Raw genomic sequence first — 18,410 nt, 5'->3', positions numbered from 1 at the left:
TAAATAATCGGGTGTCATAAATATACGTTTTTTCCCCGGTTTAAGACTCAAACTCAGGACGACTCGTTTCACCCGTTGATATTATCCAATTTGGATTAAATATAGAGAGAGTTATCCAAGCTTGGGTGGTTTAGTGGTGACAAAACATGCAAAGCATGCTCTTATCCTGAGTTCAAATTCAAGCGTGGGAAAGAGCATTTACATGGATTTCCCCAGTCCGCTAGGAGATGTAGTCGGGCCAAAGACCCGGTGAACTTCCGGATTATCAAAAAAAAAATATATAGAGAGAGTTTGTTTCCACTGAAGGCATGAACTGTTTGCAAGTGACTCGACATCTCTCCTCTTGTTTTTTTTTTGGACATTATGCCAACATTATTAGTGGCCGCAAGAATTGGGAAATTATCAGATTCCTCTGTTTATTTTTGGAAAACAATTATAAAAATATTATCCTTTGGTGATTTTGTGGCCTTTCATCATAATCTGACATTGAACTCATCCCGTTGGATTCTGTCCAAAACTCCCGACTCTCATGTGGTTGTTGCGGTTTTTTGACAATTATCTATTTTTTTTTCTATAAAATTTTAAATCTAAAACATATAAATAACCATTACATTTTAAATTTGACAATTGTAATAATTTTTTAAGAAGTGTTAGTTTCAATAATTATTTATATTTTATAAATTCTCTAATTTATAAGAATACTGCCATCAGATTTTGTATTTTATTTTTTTCGCACCTTATATTATTTAATTAATGACGCTTTTATGATTAAAATGGGAAAAAACTGAAAGTGGAGTCCATCACCTCGAGTGGCTCACCATCTTCACCACATAAAAGGGCCCTCTTTTCGCCGTTTCCTCCAAACCTAGGCGTCTCTGTTCTCTCCTCTGCTTCTCCGAAGAACCCTAGATCGCAGCGAAAATGTTCAGATCCATGCTCGTCCGATCATCTTCCTCGGCGAAGCAGGCGCTTCTCCGCCGTGGGTTCTCCTCGGAGTCCGTTCCCGAACGCAAGGTCGCCATCCTCGGCGCCGCCGGTGGGATCGGTCAGCCCCTCGCCCTTCTCATGAAGCTTAACCCTCTCGTCTCCAGTCTCTCCCTCTACGATATTGCCAACACACCCGGCGTCGCCGCCGATGTCAGCCACATCAACACCAGATCTCAGGTATCCCTTTCGAGGATTGCTCCGTACGGATCTCTTGTTTCCCATTTGATTCGCTTGTTCTCTCGTTCAAATTCGATTCCTTTTGATTGCCCATTTGAGTTTTTTTAGATTTGATGAATGGTGAGATTTGCTAGTTGCTATGGTTGTATAATCCAATTGGATCTCGTTTCTTCGATGTGTGTGACTCACTGGTCTGAATCTTCTCGCCACGTGGGATCCCTTGCGTAATGTGCGTCAGAATTGCTTGATAGCGGGCGTCGTTGCTTTGTCGATGTTCGATCAGATTTCCGGGGAGAATTCTCTTATGGGTTGATTGTTACCATTGGGTTTCGTCTAATGGAAAGATCATTGATGTGGGAATCGCTTTTTTTTTCCCAGGTTGTCGGATACATGGGTGATGATAACCTGGGCAAAGCTCTTGAAGGAGCCGACCTCGTCGTTATTCCAGCTGGTGTGCCAAGGAAACCCGGCATGACTCGTGACGACCTTTTCAACATCAATGCTGGAATCGTGAAGAGCCTCTGCACTGCCATTGCTAAGTACTGCCCACATGTAAGATTTGACTGATCATCTTATGATATTCTCACGAGGATAATATATAAACACGTATCTGTTCAGTCCCATGGTTTCATTTTCTAAATCCATGGTGAAGTCGTCCTTGTTTCCATCTGGTGAATGTTGTAGGAAAATTAACTGTTCATGTGTGAGCATATCCTTCCTCACATCTCGTTGATTGTTTAAACCTCTGATTAGACGGGGAATTTTGGTATCCTATCAAATGGCTGAACAAAGGGAACTTTCTTGTTTCTTGAATCAGGCAATTGTCAACATGATCAGCAACCCTGTGAACTCCACTGTCCCAATTGCAGCAGAGGTTTTCAAAAAGGCCGGCACTTACGATGAAAAGAAGCTGTTTGGTGTAACCACTCTTGATGTTGTCAGGGCCAAGACTTTCTATGCCGGAAAGGCTAATGTCCCTGTCGCAGGTTTGTCCTTGTTGCCTTTGATGGTGTAATTGGAAAATGCTCACTCTGTTCAAAGCTTTCAAGTTTTAACTCGGTTACTTGCATCTCCAGAGGTTAATGTTCCTGTTGTGGGTGGTCATGCCGGTGTTACCATTCTCCCTCTCTTTTCTCAGGTTGCCTTCTTGCCCTCTTTCCTGCTGCTTGTTCCCTTAATATTCCATTTCTGTTCTGTACCTCATACTGATATTGTTGGTTGGTGTTGTATAACTTTCATGATATTCGGTTAGGCCACTCCCAAAGCCAACTTGTCGGATGAAGATATCAATGCACTGACAAAGCGCACCCAGGATGGAGGGACAGAAGTGGTTGAGGCGAAAGCTGGAAAGGGTTCGGCTACTCTGTCAATGGCGTAAGTCACCTGCTTTTCCTCCCTCGGGATTATTATCATTATCATTACAATGGTGGAGTACTGTGTAGATGTTCTTGGTGAAGTTTCCATAGATGGATCTGCCTCTCTGTAAAAAGTGTGTTTTTGTACGATGGAAATCATTACAGCTATGCGGGAGCGCTTTTCGCTGATGCGTGCTTGAAGGGACTCAACGGTGTTCCAGACGTCGTGGAGTGCTCGTTCGTCCAATCCACCGTCACCGAGCTTCCCTTCTTTGCCTCCAAGGTCCCTCTCTCTCTCTCTCTCTCTCTCTCCCTCCGTCAAAACATCACCACCAGTTTTACAGAGACTGATCGTAACGATGATGGATTTGCAGGTGAGGCTGGGGAAGAACGGAGTGGAAGAAATCTATGACTTGGGGCCGCTGTCGGACTTTGAGAAGCAAGGGCTGGAAGCCATGAAAACAGAGCTCAAGTCCTCCATCGAGAAGGGAATCAAATTCGCAAACCAAAGCTAGAGTACGCAAATTTTCCCCTGAGTTGATCGAGATACACTCTCTCTCGGGGCAAAACTAGTTGTGTTTTTTTGTTGTTGTTAGAATCGGGCTTTCCGATTTTTTTTTTTTTTTTTTCCGGATGGGAAGGGCAGAGACCTCGTACAATTCATCAATAAGAGCAAGCTGGCGTGTTCTTTGTCGTTACGAATGCTGCTACTGTTGCTCTGTGAGAGATCTATGTTAATGGGTTATGATCGCTCTTATGGGTTTTATATATATACATATATATATGTATATGTATATTCGATGACTCGAGTTTTATTTTTTTGTGCACGTTTATGCCGATCTCGTCTCATTACAGTGCAAAACTGAGGTAAATAATGTATGTTTGATTCGTTATATTACTACTTTTAATCTCTTAGGGACAATCATTTTAAGTCTTGATTAATTAAATCATATGTACACTTTAAACAAAATAAATTAAATAACATATATTATGTTTGAATTCAATTTCAGTTTTTTTTTAAAGAAAATCTAAAAATAATTGAACTCAATCTTTAATCAAAATGTTAAAATTTACATCCCTGGTTCTTCCTCTTGAACGCCACGTGTCGGAGAGTCTTTACACAGATAAATAATACATAAGTAGATGTAAAATCTCTGACTCTGTTCGGTTTGCGTTTTGGAATCATTGGCCTTAAAACCAAGGACAAGGAAGAAGAAGATGTGATCATGTTTGTTGTCAACCTCTTCCCATCACTTCCAAAAGGCATCGCTTTTACTCCGATCCCAATGCCGGATAACATCCATTTGCTTCGGAACAATATCGCAAAAAATGAAGGGAAGTGGGGGGGCAAAATACAAGCAGCTGTCGGGACTTTTCTGATCCAATCTATTTATTAGGGACAAAAGGCGTCTCTGTTGGTCCCGGCGGGGCTCGAACCCGCGACCTTCGGCTCATAAGACCAACGCTCTAACCAACTGAGCTACGGGACCATGGTCATATTATGATTGTTGTTAAGATTTTACTAGAAATTCCTATAGTTCCATCTTTATTTTAAAAAAATGTTTACGTTTTATGTCTTTATATTTAATCCCAGCTTTATTTTTAAAGTTGATCTAAAAATTAGTTTAGTTTTCTATTATTTATGCATAGATCTCGTCACTCTGTGCGTGTATATATACATACCAACAGTTTTTTAGGAATAAGAAAATGGACATTATTTAGTGAAAATTAAGCCACAATAAAATTTAAATTAAATAAAAATTGATAGAAAAATGGAATAAATTTAATATTTTAATATAATAAAAAAATCCGAGACACTAATCCATTTTTCTTGAGTTTATTTAGATGAAATAGATGCGATCCAAGTGGGTTATTTGGGTAAAAAACCCCAAAGAAAATGATATTCGTCTAATAGAATAGAACTGATGATATCCAAATTGATAAGAATGAAGGAAGAATAGTTTCTCAAACCGAACCAAACCGGATTTTCCTCCGACAACGATCTCCGTGATCTCCATCCCTTTGCGTGTCTTCCCTTACAATCTCTCTCTCTGTGAGCATCCGTGCATGCCTTCGATCTCCCAAGAGAGAGCCTTCTGATCGGAGATCCTGACAATGGCGGCGTATAGGGCAGACGATGATTACGATTACCTCTTCAAAGTCGTCTTGATAGGAGATTCCGGTGTCGGTAAATCCAATCTGCTCTCTCGATTCACTCGCAACGAATTCAGCCTCGAGTCCAAATCCACCATCGGAGTCGAATTCGCCACCCGAAGCATCCGCGTCGATGATAAGATCGTCAAGGCCCAGATTTGGGACACCGCTGGTCAGGAAAGGTACGTAATCCGACAGAACGAGCTAACAAATACGCCATCTCCTTCTGGGTTTTCTATCTTCTTGTCTGGTAATGGAGGAATTTGTAGGGACCAAATTGACATTTTTTTTCTCCTTCGGTGATTGCTTTCTTCCCCCAAACGGAAAGTAATGACATTTCCGAATAGGGTTAGATGGGGTCGCGAGTTGTTTCGTCGGATTCAAGTTTTCTTGGTGAATCCAGATCTGTCTTAAAAAAAACCCCAGATCAATGAGATCCTCAATTCTCTTTCACTTCCTGATTCATTCAATCTTTGGTGCGAAATCTCAAGAACTAATGATGGATTTTATGTATGAAGATACCGGGCGATCACGAGCGCATACTACAGAGGAGCGGTGGGAGCATTGCTGGTCTATGATGTGACAAGGCATGTAACGTTTGAGAACGTGGAGAGATGGTTGAAGGAGCTTCGTGACCACACAGATGCCAACATTGTGATAATGCTGGTCGGGAACAAGGCAGATCTCCGCCACTTACGAGCCGTGTCGACAGAGGACGCAAAGGCATTTGCCGAGAGAGAGAACACCTTCTTCATGGAGACATCTGCCCTCGAGTCCATGAACGTCGAGAACTCTTTCACCGAAGTTCTCTCTCAGATATACCGTGTCGTGAGCCGGAAGGCTCTGGATATAGGAGAGGATCCTGCTGCACTTCCCAAGGGGCAGACCATCAACGTCGGGTCCAAGGATGATGTTTCCGCCGTCAAGAAGGTCGGATGCTGCTCAAGTTGATCTCAAAACCCGGAAATTCAGACAAGGTCCCAAGTTATGTTCCACATGTGGGTATGTCATTTCTCTGGTAATATCCCTGTTTTCTTGGATTCTTAGGGTTTATTCTCTCCCCACCCAAAAATTGATTCATACTTTGGAGTAGGAAGATAACTCATCTTTCATTTCTTCTTCTTCTTCTATTACTATAGTTTTCTGCCATATAGATTCACCCTTATGTTGTTATTTGATATTCTCCCCTGTTTTTGGTGTAAGTTCCTCAAATCTCTGGATTACATTCATATTCAGTTTCTGCTAATAGATTCTCATCAGATTCCATCACATAACCAGAAGAAGACATCCGGGGGTCCAAGTTTCTACATCCAATTTGAACACAGTCCCTAATTTGTCAAAAGCGCAAACTATGATCATCCCATAAAGCTTCTCACTCGTTTTCTAAACACAAGACATAAACCCCCTTATCTAATCAACCATCATTTGTTAATGGTAATGTTAATCTGGAAATTAATGCAACCATTTAGGAAACAGGGGAGAGAGAGAGAGAGACCTAAAAACAAGCGAATAGAAGAAAGAAGAAAAGGGCAAAGAAGGATCATCATGAAAAGAGAGCAACCAAGATGTACAAAGAACCAAAGAAGGCTGTACAGTTTTTCTTAGAATCGGAGTCAAGAAAACAAATGGCATGCCAACCCTAAGAGCTTAGCTGTTTAACAAGATTATGTGCACCAAAGTACAAATTTACAGATTCTGTAGCAGCAGAAAATGCCCCCCACTCAGTTCTCTCTCTCTTTCTTTTCCATATATAAACTGATATAGATAAAGCCATCCTATACCTCCTCGTTCTACATGGCAATGGCCTCGGATTTGCAGATTGGGCAAACGTTCTTGATACACAGCCACTTCTTCAAGCATTCTGCATGGTAGTCGTGCCCGCAATCCAAGGTTCCGATCTTCTCTTGGTTGTTGAAGTTTTCCTGCCATTTCCCCGTTAAAAACCAGAGATTTTTAGCTAAAAGCTATGATCGAGAGAGCGAAACCGGGTATGAATGATTGCTTACCTGGCATATTGTGCAAGAACCGGTTTCCAGATCGGCCGGTGGAGCCTCTTCAAGGTTGATTCTGCTCAATAAATAGGTTCTTGTCTTCATATTTCTGTGCACTTTTTCCTCTGGCAAACCAGTGTTCACACTTCCAATACGCTCGCTCAAGGCAAGGAGCTCCTGACATCCAACAGGTTTACATCGTTTCAGATAAAAAAGGATACCAATGCGGATTTGCAGAGGCATCCCATTAGCTATCTTTACGTAAACAGAGCATTGATTATGCTTATCTTTATTACATACATGCACGATCAAGATCCTGAACTCACCTCGTAAGACATGTCCTCTATGTCCAAGCGCATGTCTCTATGATGGTCGGCGTAATCTCCAGTGCCGTAGAAATCTTCTACCTCCAACAGAGCAACTTCCTACACATATTAACAAAAGCGAAAGATTGGCGAAACCACAACCATGCAAAAAACAACGCCGGGAATACAATCTGCAAGAATATTATTACATCAGCCGGCATGATCCTGAGGTGAGGGGTTCCACCGTGTCTGAGAATTGGTCCCACATGAGTTGAACCTATCTCTGAAGCGTCATGCATATTGCTTCTAGGGTCATAGTTGGCACGAACTCCGTATGAAGCAAAGGCCATGGGAGGGTATACTGTGGAATTATGGCTTCTTACTACTCCTTGAATGTGCGGAGGCGATAGGTGGTGACTAAAATAGTGGTGGTGACTAGGGTTTAGCGGAGAAGGATATTCGGATGATGATTCATGATATCTCGGAAGGCATAAGTTCCCAGACTCTGTGGAACCAGAGACAACACTGCTACCTGAAAGATCATTTTCAGGTGGAAAGAATTAGATATAAAAGTTCAAAAAAAAAAAAATTTTAAGGGTTGGCAGCCAACCGTTGGCTAAAAACTTGGTGTAAGAGAACGTACCTGGCATATAAGGTACAGGAAGTGAATGGGTCCATCCATCAGATCTGCCATTGCTCGTCTGATGCTGGTTAAACCAGGTAGACCCTGGCAGTGGCAAAGGCTGACCTGCATAGTTTCCTTGAATGACGTTGTTCTGACCATGAGACAGGACAGGATCTATCATTACAGCTCCTGGTCTGTTCCTCTCCCTTCTCTGACCAAGTTGTGAGTTACTACCAGCCCCCCTAAACTGTGGCAACGAGAAAGTTGCTGGCTCGGTTGTTGCATTTAAAGGGGATAAAGATCTAGGAGCTGGTATGGTACTTAAATACTGAGTATTCCCATGTGTTCCTTGCACATTCTTTCTTTTATATGACCCTCTTGTGGGATCCATAAGATGAGCATTCCTCTCATATTCATCAGAAGTTGCTCCAACGTCACCGTGACTGCTAGAAGATGGCAACTGGCTCGGCGGATGATGGAAAGTCACATAAGGGTGATACAAATTCGGTGCAGTTGAAATGCCCACATCAAGACTTGAAGCATGGTGATGCAGATGCTGACCACCATGGTAATGAGGGTTCCCATAGAACAAGGCATTGTCATACGGATGAGCTTCTAGATTTGGAACATTTCCAGAGGCTGTGATCACTCCAGGAATATCGGGTTGAGCAAAGCTAGTTACACTGCCTAAAAAGATGCAAGACTCTGGTTGTACATAGCCTTGAGACTGCTGTTGCATTTCTAAATCAACCATCATATTCCTTTGTCCCATATTTCTGGCCTGGCCGCAGATAAACCCTGATAGTTGACCAGAAAAACATCAACAAATAGTAATGCGACAATAAATATACAGACAGAAGAAATAACTATGCAAGAACTTCACTAACATATTCGAGAAGATTTACAAAAACAAAGTGAATAGTAAAGAAAACTTCTCAATTCTAATAGATATACTTATTCCTGTAATCACACACGGTAACCTGTTCAACATCACACAACTATTACTCCTTCTTGTCAGCATTATGTCCGGACCGGATCCTAAAACTAGTGAGCACATCACTGGCACTCTTTCATCCACATGTGCATGCAACATAAAAAGGAATACCCGTCAAAGACAAACCTAAGCATTGGCTCCTGTTTTGGAAAAATTACAATTTCCAGAGCTGGAAACAAAGCGAATCATACAAAACACATATTTAGATACCAAAATGAGTAAAATGAAAACTGCTTTAATCTCGATAGATACAGTTATTTATTGATATCGAATGTAGAGCCAACCGACCAAACATTCAACAACCATTGTTCCTTCTTGCCAGTTTCAGATGGCGGGTGGGAAGGCATGACACTAAGGGACCTGCCTTACATCTCGACCAGTCGGCCGGAAACTTAAACTATGATAAAACGAATGGTACTCTAACCCTCGCATGCTCATTTGTAGACACTATCACACACAAAAAAGAAACAGAAGACTCATCAAAGCAGACCTATATTTCAACTCCTGATTTAGAAAACTGTATCCAGAGCTCGGAGAATTGCACGACGCAAAATCAAACTGCGGAAACAAATGTATGTTCTCCTCAGTTCGACACAGAGGAAAAAAAAACATATTAGGTGTCTTAAAACGTTGCCAGAACATGATAGGATTGCTCCCAAGTTATCAATCCACAAGAAATCCATATCCTTGGAAGACACATTGACATATACAAGCTCATGGGAGCATTGCAAAAGCCTAGACCTTTACAGGAAAAAACTAAACTTTAGCAGCAAAAATCCAAAGAAAACCAAAAACGCCATGGAATTACACAAGCTTTGCAACCAAATATGAAAAAAAAACAAAGAAAAAAACAATCCTTTTGATTTTCCTTCTACTTCTTTTCAGACCAATAATTTTCTAGGAAGCCGAAGAGTAGTATCGAGGAAAACCTTTCTTCCCTGTAATCTCTGACCGTACTAACATTAAGATTTCGAAAAGCTTCCAAATTTCAGCGATGGCGAGAAAATGCAAGGCTGATAAAGACTTGTATTCCGAGAAAAAAAATCCCTGAAGCAGAATTTGAACTGAAAACAAATAAAGAATAACGATCAAAAGGGATCGAACCCGAATTTTGACTAACCCAGAACAATGCAATTCTTCGATCACCCAGAAAATAAAAAAGTTCAAGATTATACGCAAAAAAGAATCCCAACAAAGTATGAACAGATTCGGGGCGAAAAAGACAAGAAACTGGGAACTACAAGCTCGAGAAACCGATCATCGCGATGATAAAAAGAGATAATCACCTGATTATCGAGGTTTAATCAAGGAGAGAGATCCAAGAACCAGAGAGAGAGAGAGAGAGATACGTCGGTTTCCCGTTTCTGATTTCATTTCGTACGGTGACGTGAGGTTTTGTTTTCCTCTTCTACACACATTTCTTTTCTTTTCTTTTCTTTTTTTTTTGGCTTTTTTATTCGTTTTTTCCTTGTGAAGGGAAAAAAAATTTAAAAAATAAAAATGTCCTAATTATACAACCTAAACAAACGCCGCAACCTCGCCGAGAATTATTTTCCACATAATATTTGATTCCCTAAGATTTAATAATACCCTTGTCGTTGTAATTTAATTAAGAAGATGTCATAAATTTTCGTAATCAAATGGGCAAAAATCCAACAACAAAACCCTTTATTATACTCTAGTGATTACTTTAATTAATGAATTATGATTTTTTTAATTAGAGAATTTCTCTTTTTTTAACACCACAAGAATTCGCTTTGTAACAAATCATGTCAAGCATGAAATAAGATGACTTTAATTTCTGGCCAAACCTGTAATTAGACGAATAATATGTTAAAAATAGTTAAAACTATAAATTCTTCAATAAATAATAATTGCATTACAAACAGAAAAAAATAGTACCACATATCAATATTAGAGCATTTTGTTGTGCCTATAAAAATATAAGCAACTCATATTTCCAAAAAAAAAAAAATTAGTTACTCGCCCATCCAAAAATACATGAACAAAAAATCATGACGAACTCGAATTTAAATTAAGATATCGATTGATGAATATGAAAAAATTAATCATTCCGAAATTTCGTTCTCTCTCTTTTTTTTTCGATCGATTTAATAATTTGTGAATTCTAGATATTTGATTGTCTTCGAATGATCAAAGTTCATATATCCGACCGAAATGAAATAAATAAATAAAATGATACATTTTTACTTTGAAATATAAAAAAAATGTAGACTTGAAACCGAATATCCAAAATCACATATATTCCATCTGTTTCAAATTCTAAAATTGAATATAACTTGATTAAAGCCATGACTCATCATTCACATTCATCACCGAATCCAAATCTCGTGCAGGAGAGTGTTATATACATATACAATATATAACAATGATACACCTTTAATAATCTGTCTGAATAAAAAAAAATTGAAACTTGAAAGAAAAATAATCAGTTCATCAGCATCTCTCTCTCCGAGGCCCGGTCCAGGGAGGGAATGCAGACCCAGATAGAAGATTCCCAGTTACTCGTATGAAAAAAAAATGGCTTTATGGTCCGAACTCCGAAGAATCCCCTTCGGCTGAAATGGGTTTCCGTTTTCCGACCATTATCTTCCCAGAAATTTGAATAGCAAAGCTTCGATTTCGATCGCTTCCCATCTCTCTTTTATCACTTCTTATTGTCGATAGAAGCCGGTGAAAAAACGCGCCATGGGTCGGCCTCCCAGTAATGGCGTTCCGGCTTTCCGATTCACCCAGACCGAGGTAATATCCTCGTTCAGTACAATCTCTCTCTCTCTTTTTTTTCTGCGTTTCATGTCGGATTTTGAATGAGCTGCAATCTGGGTCGGTTCGATTTTTCGTGATTTTGGTCTCCTTGGTTCTGAATTTGAGCCTATCATCGACTTTCTATTTGTGTGGTTTGCGGTGACTGTTTGCTTTGTACTCGTTTCCTTCATTAGTCTACGATGGATTTGGTTTCTTTGATAAGTTAGCTGAGGGCGTTTTGGTTTGGGTTTTTGATCTTCTGGCTGTCGGATGGAAGGGTTTATAGGATAGAATGACACTGAATCAATGGAATCTTCCTGAGAAAAGGTTGAGGGGTTTGGGTTTATTCAGTGTAGCACTTCCAGTGGGGTTTCAATGATTTCAAATCCGTTAGGTCCTATCCTATATCGCAGAACCCTGAATTTGTAGTACTTTCTCTGTGTGTTCATGTGGTTTCATTCTGGAGTTTGGCATATGGTTTTGTCTCCTTAACTTATTAGTTTCTGAGTATTCATGGGCGAGTTCTTCTGAATTGTTCTGTGTTTCGGATTATGAGGATTTGGTTGTGATGTATATATTGTTCATCTTTGGTTGATATGGTCAAATCCCATTGCACATATCATAAGGTAGCGGAGATGGAAGCAATCTTGCAAGAGCATAATACAGCAATGCCAGCTCGGAATGTTCTTGAAGCTCTTGCCGATAAGTTCAGGTAATGTGCTTTTTGTAGTTCAATTGCTGGCCTGGGAGCTTCTCTGTCTTTGTCTGTGAACTCATTTGCTCAATGTGTTGTAGTGAGTCGGCGGATCGGAAAGGGAAAATTGTTGTTCAATTCAAGCAAGTATGGATTTTCTTCTCCATGTCATTTTTATATCCGGACGGAGTCTATCATAGTTGTTTTTACTTAACACAGTATCTGTCTTATTCCCAACCGTAGGTCTGGAACTGGTTTCAGAACAGACGATATGCACTTAGAGCACGAGGAAATAAAGCCCCGGGGAAACTGAATGTATCCTCGATGCCCCACGATGACCAATCAAACCAAACGAGAAGCATGTTTCACCCTGTAGTTGTTCCCAAGACCAGTCATATGCCTGCAAATGTCTCTGCCCCTACGCCTTCTCCTTCGGGTATTTCTCAAATGTTCCTTCGTTTTACTTCTGCTCTTTGCATTCAAACTAAGCCCGGTTTTTCTTTTCCTCGTTGGTAGTCTGAGTAGCTTGCTCATTGTCTTCTGAATCGGTTTGTATTAAGAAATGTTACCATCCATCTTGGCTTTTTTAACAAATCCTTACTAAACCAGAAATATCTATAAGTATGGCAAATTGTCTTCAGTTATATGTTGGATTTAGCTTCTAATCTTTTTTCTTGTAAGCTTAAGTGCTACTGTAATACTTCTTTCCCATTCATTGCTTTGCTCAATGTATGATCTTATACTCTCATCTCTCTCTTTTTGTGATATTCTTTGTTATGAACTTGTCATTTCTTTGTTATCGAATTCAGTTCCTGGTGTCACGAGGAGCGGCTCAGAAAACTCGTACTTGGAATTTGAAGCTAAATCAGCAAGGGACGGTGCATGGTAAACTCCCTTTGCATTCGTGCATGTGCTTTTTTCTGCAAATATCACTAAATCCTAACTCTTATACCTCAAATACATCTGATCTCTCTTTATTGACAGGTATGATGTGCAAGCTTTTTTAGCTCATAGAAACCTGGAGACTGGTGATCCGGTAGTTTTCATACAAATGCTGCTACTTTTTTTTCTTGGAATTTCATCTTTATTTCTAACCCGTAAATGGATATGCTTTTTTGTTGGGTATTCAACAGGAAGTCCAGGTTCGATTTGCTGGATTTGGAGTAGAGGAGGATGAATGGGTAAACGTGAAGAAACATGTCAGGCAACGGTCACTCCCTTGTGAGGCATCTGAATGCGTCGCTGTTCTTCCCGGAGATCTCATACTTTGTTTCCAGGTTTGTTTTGAGATTTTCTTCTTTCTCTTAAGCTTTTTCTTCCGATTGAAATGAGCCATGATTTCATTTTCTTGCATCTTGCTTGACTCAACTTCTCCTTCTTCTTGCTTCTTCAGGAAGGTAAAGATCAGGCTCTTTACTTTGACGCCATTGTTCTCGACGCACAAAGGAGGAGACACGATGTTAGAGGTTGTCGGTGTAGGTTTTTGGTCCGTTACAGCCATGACCAGTCCGAGGTTGGATTTCATTTCATTTCTTTCTGATTCTTCTTGTTCGTACCCTTTTGATAGAAATTGTTAGGGGAAAGGTATTTTTACGGATAAAGCCAAGCATTTGCAAGAAAACCCGCCTCACCTATCCGTGCTCTTTTTTCCTTTTTCCCAGCAGGAAATCGTGCCGTTGCGGAAGATTTGCAGGCGGCCCGAGACAGATTACAGGCTACAGCAACTCCACAATGCTGCAAGCGAAGCGGGAAACTCAGACCGACACCCGAGATCCACTCCAGAAACCGCTACAAAAGCCACAATTACGGAACCTAAAGCCTCTGTTTTGTCAGATGCAACCGAGCAGGTGCAACCGAGCTCCAGTGGTGTGGCTATCACGGCTGCAGCCGGGGGTTCAACCCAGCTCTAGTGCGGCTCCTGTTCCGACTGGTTTCGTTTAGGATGTAAAATTCTTGTAACTCGTGTTGTTGCGCCATTTTCCACATTCACTAGTGGTGAGTGTTTAACTTGGAAGCATATATCTGTAGACTGTAGTTGTACGGAATGTCTGAATCCTATATTAACCGTATTTGGTATTGATGGAGGAATTCTGGTTTTCCGGTTTTGTTTAATGTATCGGTATGGTTTGGTTATTGCAGCTGTAAAACAATTAGCATTCTGATTTGAATTGAATTTTCTCAATCTAAGCTTAAACCGGAGAATCTCACCTGGTAATACTGAAGAATCCGGGGTTTTTTTTTATCATTTAGCAAACAATCCCTGAATTATGTTTTTGAAATTCAGTTAAATGATTTTAAAAGGTTTATTGCCGCGACTTTCATTAATACGTACATATATAATTAATATCGTCGGTTAATTCAAATAAATCGATCCTCTTTTTTTATTGATCCAAATCCAGGCTCAATAATTGGCCCATTATAATCCTTAGGCCCAATAAGTGGCCCAATACTTTTAGAATCCTGACACGAGACGCGGAAGACGTTGCCACGTGTTAGACGAGCCACCGAAGCTACGGTCCTTGTTCAGGTCCGTCGTCTCCCCTTTTGTGACTCGTGTCGTCTTCCTCTCTCCGAATTCAGCTTCAGCTTCAGTTTCAGTTTCTAGCAAAAGCGAGAGGAAAATTAAAAACAAAACCCAGTAAGCAAAAGGAGAAGGAAAAAAACGAGAACCCAACAATGGTTGAAGAATACGCCATGGAAGACGCGAACCAGTTGCTTGATTCCGCTTCTGATTTCGCTCACTACCCCGGTAAGTTTACACCTTCATCATAAGAGAAACCTTCTTTTTCCGTATATGATCATCGTAAGATTGAATCCGATGATCGCTTCGGTTTCAGGTGTTCAGAACGAATCCTCGGTTAGGGAATTTCTCCATCGTTTCCCTCTTCCCGTCATTTTCAGGTGATTGTCTTCCTCCACTTCACTTTTCAATGTTTTTTCGGTTCTTTTACCCTTCTTTAATTGATTGTTAGGTTTAGGGTTTTAGGTATCATTTAGTTAAATGCATTTCCGCAAATATCATCAAGCTAAGACCTTTATGAAACCTGATGTCTGGTGTGGTGATCATTGTTGCCTATAGTTCGTGCCCATAATAAATTCTGTCAGTGAAACAAAGAGTCTCTCTTCTGCAGTTGTAACTTTGTCGTCTACATGTTTTTTTCATTTTAAATATCAATGTGCATTGCGCAGTGCTTTGCAAACCAAATCAGATATGCCTGGTTTGGAAATGGCTCTGGTAGGTTGCTTAGAAAGGATTTTCGAGACCAAATATGGCGCCTCTCTCATCCCTCACTATATGGTAATGACAAAGTTTTTAACTTGAAAAATTTTATTCCCATAATGCAGCTTCTGTAGTTGGAATCTGTTGAATTTGTATTCTGAGTGTGAGTGGCCGTATTTGTAGCCTAAACTTGTTGAATTTGTATGTTAAGGCTTTTGTGCAAGTTGGCCTCGGGGCAGAATCTCCAGCAGTAAGAGCTTTGGCTTGTAAAACTGTGAGTGCCTACAAGGATCTGTTACACTTTCTGTATGCTTTTCAAGTTTTATCTGATTCTAACAGTAGATGTGCTAATGTCTGATCTTGTGTCAATTTTTCTAAAGGTCACTTGCCTCTTAGAGAATTTCGACACAGAAGATGTTTTGCCAATTAAGCTTGTTATTAACAATGGCATATATCCACTTTTGCTTGACTCTATGATCAACGGGTAAGAAACCAAACTCTAAAATTATTTTCTTCCACTATGCAATTACCTACCAATACCATCCCAAAGACCGAGCAGGAAGACAAGTTGAACACTTTGGAGGACACAGAATTAAACGTAGATTCCCACTATGTTCTTATGGGATTCATTCTGGGTTTATTATTTTGTACAAAAAATTCTTTTGGCTGTCAGTTCACATTGTAAGTGTTTATCTCTTTCTGTAGCGATGAGCAAGTAGCACATGCTGCAACTAACGCGATCAAGAGCTTAGCACGTTTTCCAGATGCATTGGTCTGTTTGACTTGGTTTTCTCTTTCTGGTTAATCGACTAGTTGTTTTAAGCTTTACCATTTCGCGATTTATTTTTGCCACATAAAGTTCACGCCTTTAAAAAATTTATGCAGTCCGTCATTTTCCCAGCCGATACCAATGATGCTACGCACCTTGGTCACCTAGCTGCTAGGTGTTCATCACTGGTATTTGTGGTTCTTGATCTCTATTTGTATCCTTTTCTTTTTACGGTTCTATATTTTTTTTTCCCGTTTTTCTTTCATGATATGTTTCCACTTCCTGTTTTTCCCAATTAAATTCCACTTTTTGTTCTTGCTTCATCATTTATTGACTTTTTGGCAGGGACGAGTCCGAGTTTTGTCCTTGATTGTGAAGCTGTTCTCTGTTTCTCCATCTGTATCTTCACTGATAAAGAACTCAAAGCTTCTTGATTTACTGGAGGCAGAAATCAAGAATACAAATGACACTCTTGTGATCTTGAACGTTCTGGAACTCTACTTTGAGGTTGGCTTGCAATGTCCTGATTATCTACTCAAATCTCTTTCTTCCATTTCCCTCTTTCTACCAGAAAAGGTATTGATTCATTTATTTCTTTTGCTCAACAAAACGTTGAAGTTAGTAGAAATCGAGCACAGCTCAGAGTTCTTGCCACGAAGTGCACTCACTCAGCTGTTATGCTCCATCATCAGGTATTGTCTTGGGACGAGCTCTGGTAAATCCTTTACATGTTAGTAAAAGGATATCTATGAAACTAGCTTCGTGCTTAACTGCACATTTTGTTTTCTTTTTTGCTGGATTATTCTAATTTGTGTAGCTCTACATCAATGGGATCAATTCTAAAGTCAAGAGCAATGATGATAAGTGGCAGGCTACTCTCAAAGGACAATATCTACAATTTCATGGACGAAGCTAGTAAGATCTATACACATTTCCGTCCCCTTTTCGTTCTTCTGTAATAAGATCTTTTTACTGGACTTGTACAGTTCCGCGTTTCCTGTATAAAAAATAAAAAACATAAGGTCTATGATCAGATGAACAAACCCTTTATTCTGTTTATGGTCTGTATGAGTGTGAGTCAAGTAGTTCTATCAACCATAACTTGGTAAGCATATTGGTTAAAAATCTAGGGGAAAAAACTTTAGTTTTGGACTGTAAATTGCATGTAAAGATGTAATTTATCGTTTCTCTTGAATTCAGGTGTTAAGGCATTGATTTCAACAGTTGATTCTAGCGTGGAGTCATTGGATACAGATGCTTATGAATCTGCCCTTGAAGCTCTTGGTCAAATTGGATCAAGTAGGTTGCTTGGCTGACTGTGAAATTGCTTCTTCCTCTAATCTCACACTCAAGTAGCTATCTGGCTGATTCCTTCAAAAATGATAATTACAAGATTGGCTTGCAAAATACAACATATTCTTGAGTTCTGATTGCCAGTAACGTGCACCTTATCTGTATTTGTTTATGATATTTTAAGCAACCAAAGGTGCTACTTTGCTCCTTTCAACTTCACCTCCTGCTGCAAGACATGTTGTGGCTTCTGCATTTGATCGTCATGCACACGGAAAACAGTTGGTTAGTGCACTTGGTTTTCTCTGCTCGATCAGTTGCTTATTCTGTTTCTATTTCCAGTTAATAGATTTTGAGTTTTTCTTTCTCGGACTGAAGTTGATTGAGTAGATGCCGTTCTATTTGGAGATGCAGCCTACTTTCTATTAGAAATCTCTGTGAGAGTGCTTGTTCTGTTTCTTATAGGAACAAACAAGCACCGATTTGAAATCCTTTTCTTTAGATTCTGCATGTTTCGGTTTATAGAGCATAACATATCAGAACAGAACATCCAGAATGTAGAGGTTACTGAATCCATGCAGAAGCGTACTTAAAAGTAAAAGTTGTTCTGGTTTTGTGTGAAGCTCTTATAATATATCTGCATGTTGCCTCACATTCTCTTAGGATTTATACAAATGATCGAGGATCAGAAGATAGTTTCATGAGCACATTTCCATTCTTAAAATTGTCCACAATGCTTCATTAATGGCATCTACAGGCTGCATTACACGCGCTTGCAAACATTGCGGGGGAAGCTCGGCCTCAGGACATGAGAGTAGTTGATGATAAAGCGGAAGAAAGCCTTCGCCATTTAATATATGATGTTGCAGCACAGAGCACAAAGCTGACACCTTCAGTATGTTATTTCTTGTCTTTCCTCTTCTTTTGAAACATGATAGTGTCTAATTGATATTATAACCCCATTTAAGCATTTTCTGCAAATTTGCAGGGCTTATTTCTATCAGTTCTACAACAAAGCTCAGAAATTCGTTTGGGAGTAAGCATTTGATTCCGTATCTGCTGCTCTTTCATTTCCTCTTTCCC

General features: G+C 39.9%; 5 protein-coding genes and 1 non-coding gene across 9 annotated transcripts in view; 4 read left to right on the top strand and 2 right to left on the bottom strand.

Moving 5' to 3' along the window:
• Positions 1-826: 826 nt before the first annotated feature.
• On the top strand, positions 827-3,283 carry LOC104815567 (malate dehydrogenase 1, mitochondrial). Its single transcript, XM_010544003.2, has 7 exons — positions 827-1,164; positions 1,543-1,716; positions 1,982-2,150; positions 2,241-2,302; positions 2,417-2,538; positions 2,685-2,802; positions 2,894-3,283. Exons 1-7 carry the CDS (start codon positions 922-924, stop codon positions 3,032-3,034), a joined length of 1,029 nt encoding a protein of 342 aa, XP_010542305.1. The 5' UTR covers positions 827-921; the 3' UTR covers positions 3,035-3,283.
• Positions 3,284-3,935: 652 nt separating this feature from the next.
• Positions 3,936-4,009, bottom strand: TRNAI-UAU. Its single transcript has one exon. It is a non-coding gene; the product is annotated as a tRNA-Ile (tRNA).
• A 455-nt stretch (positions 4,010-4,464) lies between these two features.
• Positions 4,465-5,919, top strand: LOC104815566 (ras-related protein RABA1f-like). Its single transcript, XM_010544002.2, has 2 exons — positions 4,465-4,855; positions 5,192-5,919. The coding sequence occupies exons 1-2, from the start codon at positions 4,635-4,637 to the stop codon at positions 5,622-5,624; spliced, it is 654 nt and encodes a 217-aa protein (XP_010542304.1). The 5' UTR covers positions 4,465-4,634; the 3' UTR covers positions 5,625-5,919.
• Positions 5,920-6,196: 277 nt separating this feature from the next.
• Positions 6,197-9,983, bottom strand: LOC104815565 (E3 ubiquitin-protein ligase arkadia-C-like). 3 transcript variants are annotated; one of them, XM_010543997.2, is made up of 7 exons: positions 9,875-9,983; positions 9,518-9,652; positions 7,613-8,392; positions 7,179-7,501; positions 6,991-7,089; positions 6,680-6,841; positions 6,197-6,595 (listed from the first exon to the last, which is right to left on the bottom strand). In XM_010543997.2, exons 2-7 carry the CDS (start codon positions 9,549-9,551, stop codon positions 6,464-6,466), a joined length of 1,530 nt encoding a protein of 509 aa, XP_010542299.1. In that variant the 5' UTR covers positions 9,552-9,652; positions 9,875-9,983; the 3' UTR covers positions 6,197-6,463. The 3 variants fall into 3 exon arrangements, with proteins under 3 accessions (XP_010542299.1, XP_010542302.1, XP_010542303.1); XM_010544000.2 differs by lacking the exon at positions 9,518-9,652; XM_010544001.2 differs by lacking the exons at positions 9,518-9,652; positions 9,875-9,983 and adding an exon at positions 9,079-9,479.
• A 1,036-nt stretch (positions 9,984-11,019) lies between these two features.
• On the top strand, positions 11,020-14,181 carry LOC104815564 (protein SAWADEE HOMEODOMAIN HOMOLOG 2-like). Of its 2 annotated transcripts, none has more exons than XM_010543996.2 (9): positions 11,020-11,351; positions 11,981-12,066; positions 12,150-12,195; positions 12,292-12,484; positions 12,858-12,933; positions 13,033-13,084; positions 13,182-13,325; positions 13,442-13,561; positions 13,713-14,181. In XM_010543996.2, exons 1-9 carry the CDS (start codon positions 11,298-11,300, stop codon positions 13,956-13,958), a joined length of 1,017 nt encoding a protein of 338 aa, XP_010542298.1. In that variant the 5' UTR covers positions 11,020-11,297; the 3' UTR covers positions 13,959-14,181. The 2 variants fall into 2 exon arrangements, with proteins under 2 accessions (XP_010542298.1, XP_010542297.1); XM_010543995.2 differs by having other exon boundaries at positions 13,710-14,181.
• Positions 14,182-14,563: 382 nt separating this feature from the next.
• Positions 14,564-18,410, top strand: part of LOC104815562 — a 4,769-nt gene continuing 922 nt past the window's right edge. The window contains exons 1-14 of the mRNA XM_010543994.2: positions 14,564-14,797; positions 14,886-14,949; positions 15,238-15,346; positions 15,480-15,542; positions 15,649-15,752; positions 15,974-16,040; positions 16,154-16,225; positions 16,383-16,544; positions 16,656-16,729; positions 16,855-16,952; positions 17,238-17,336; positions 17,515-17,612; positions 18,085-18,222; positions 18,316-18,363. Coding sequence (XP_010542296.1) covers positions 14,725-14,797; positions 14,886-14,949; positions 15,238-15,346; positions 15,480-15,542; positions 15,649-15,752; positions 15,974-16,040; positions 16,154-16,225; positions 16,383-16,544; positions 16,656-16,729; positions 16,855-16,952; positions 17,238-17,336; positions 17,515-17,612; positions 18,085-18,222; positions 18,316-18,363 — 1,269 coding nt within the window. The 5' untranslated portion in view covers positions 14,564-14,724. The remainder of the gene's footprint in view (positions 14,798-14,885; positions 14,950-15,237; positions 15,347-15,479; positions 15,543-15,648; positions 15,753-15,973; positions 16,041-16,153; positions 16,226-16,382; positions 16,545-16,655; positions 16,730-16,854; positions 16,953-17,237; positions 17,337-17,514; positions 17,613-18,084; positions 18,223-18,315; positions 18,364-18,410) is intronic.

Source organism: Tarenaya hassleriana, unplaced genomic scaffold (genome assembly GCF_000463585.1).
Source record: "Tarenaya hassleriana unplaced genomic scaffold, ASM46358v1 Cleome24, whole genome shotgun sequence".
In the NCBI taxonomy this organism is placed as follows: Eukaryota; Viridiplantae; Streptophyta; class Magnoliopsida; order Brassicales; family Cleomaceae; genus Tarenaya; species Tarenaya hassleriana.
Note: the sequence above shows the minus strand (reverse complement) of the source record. Positions and strands in the feature narration are given on the sequence as shown.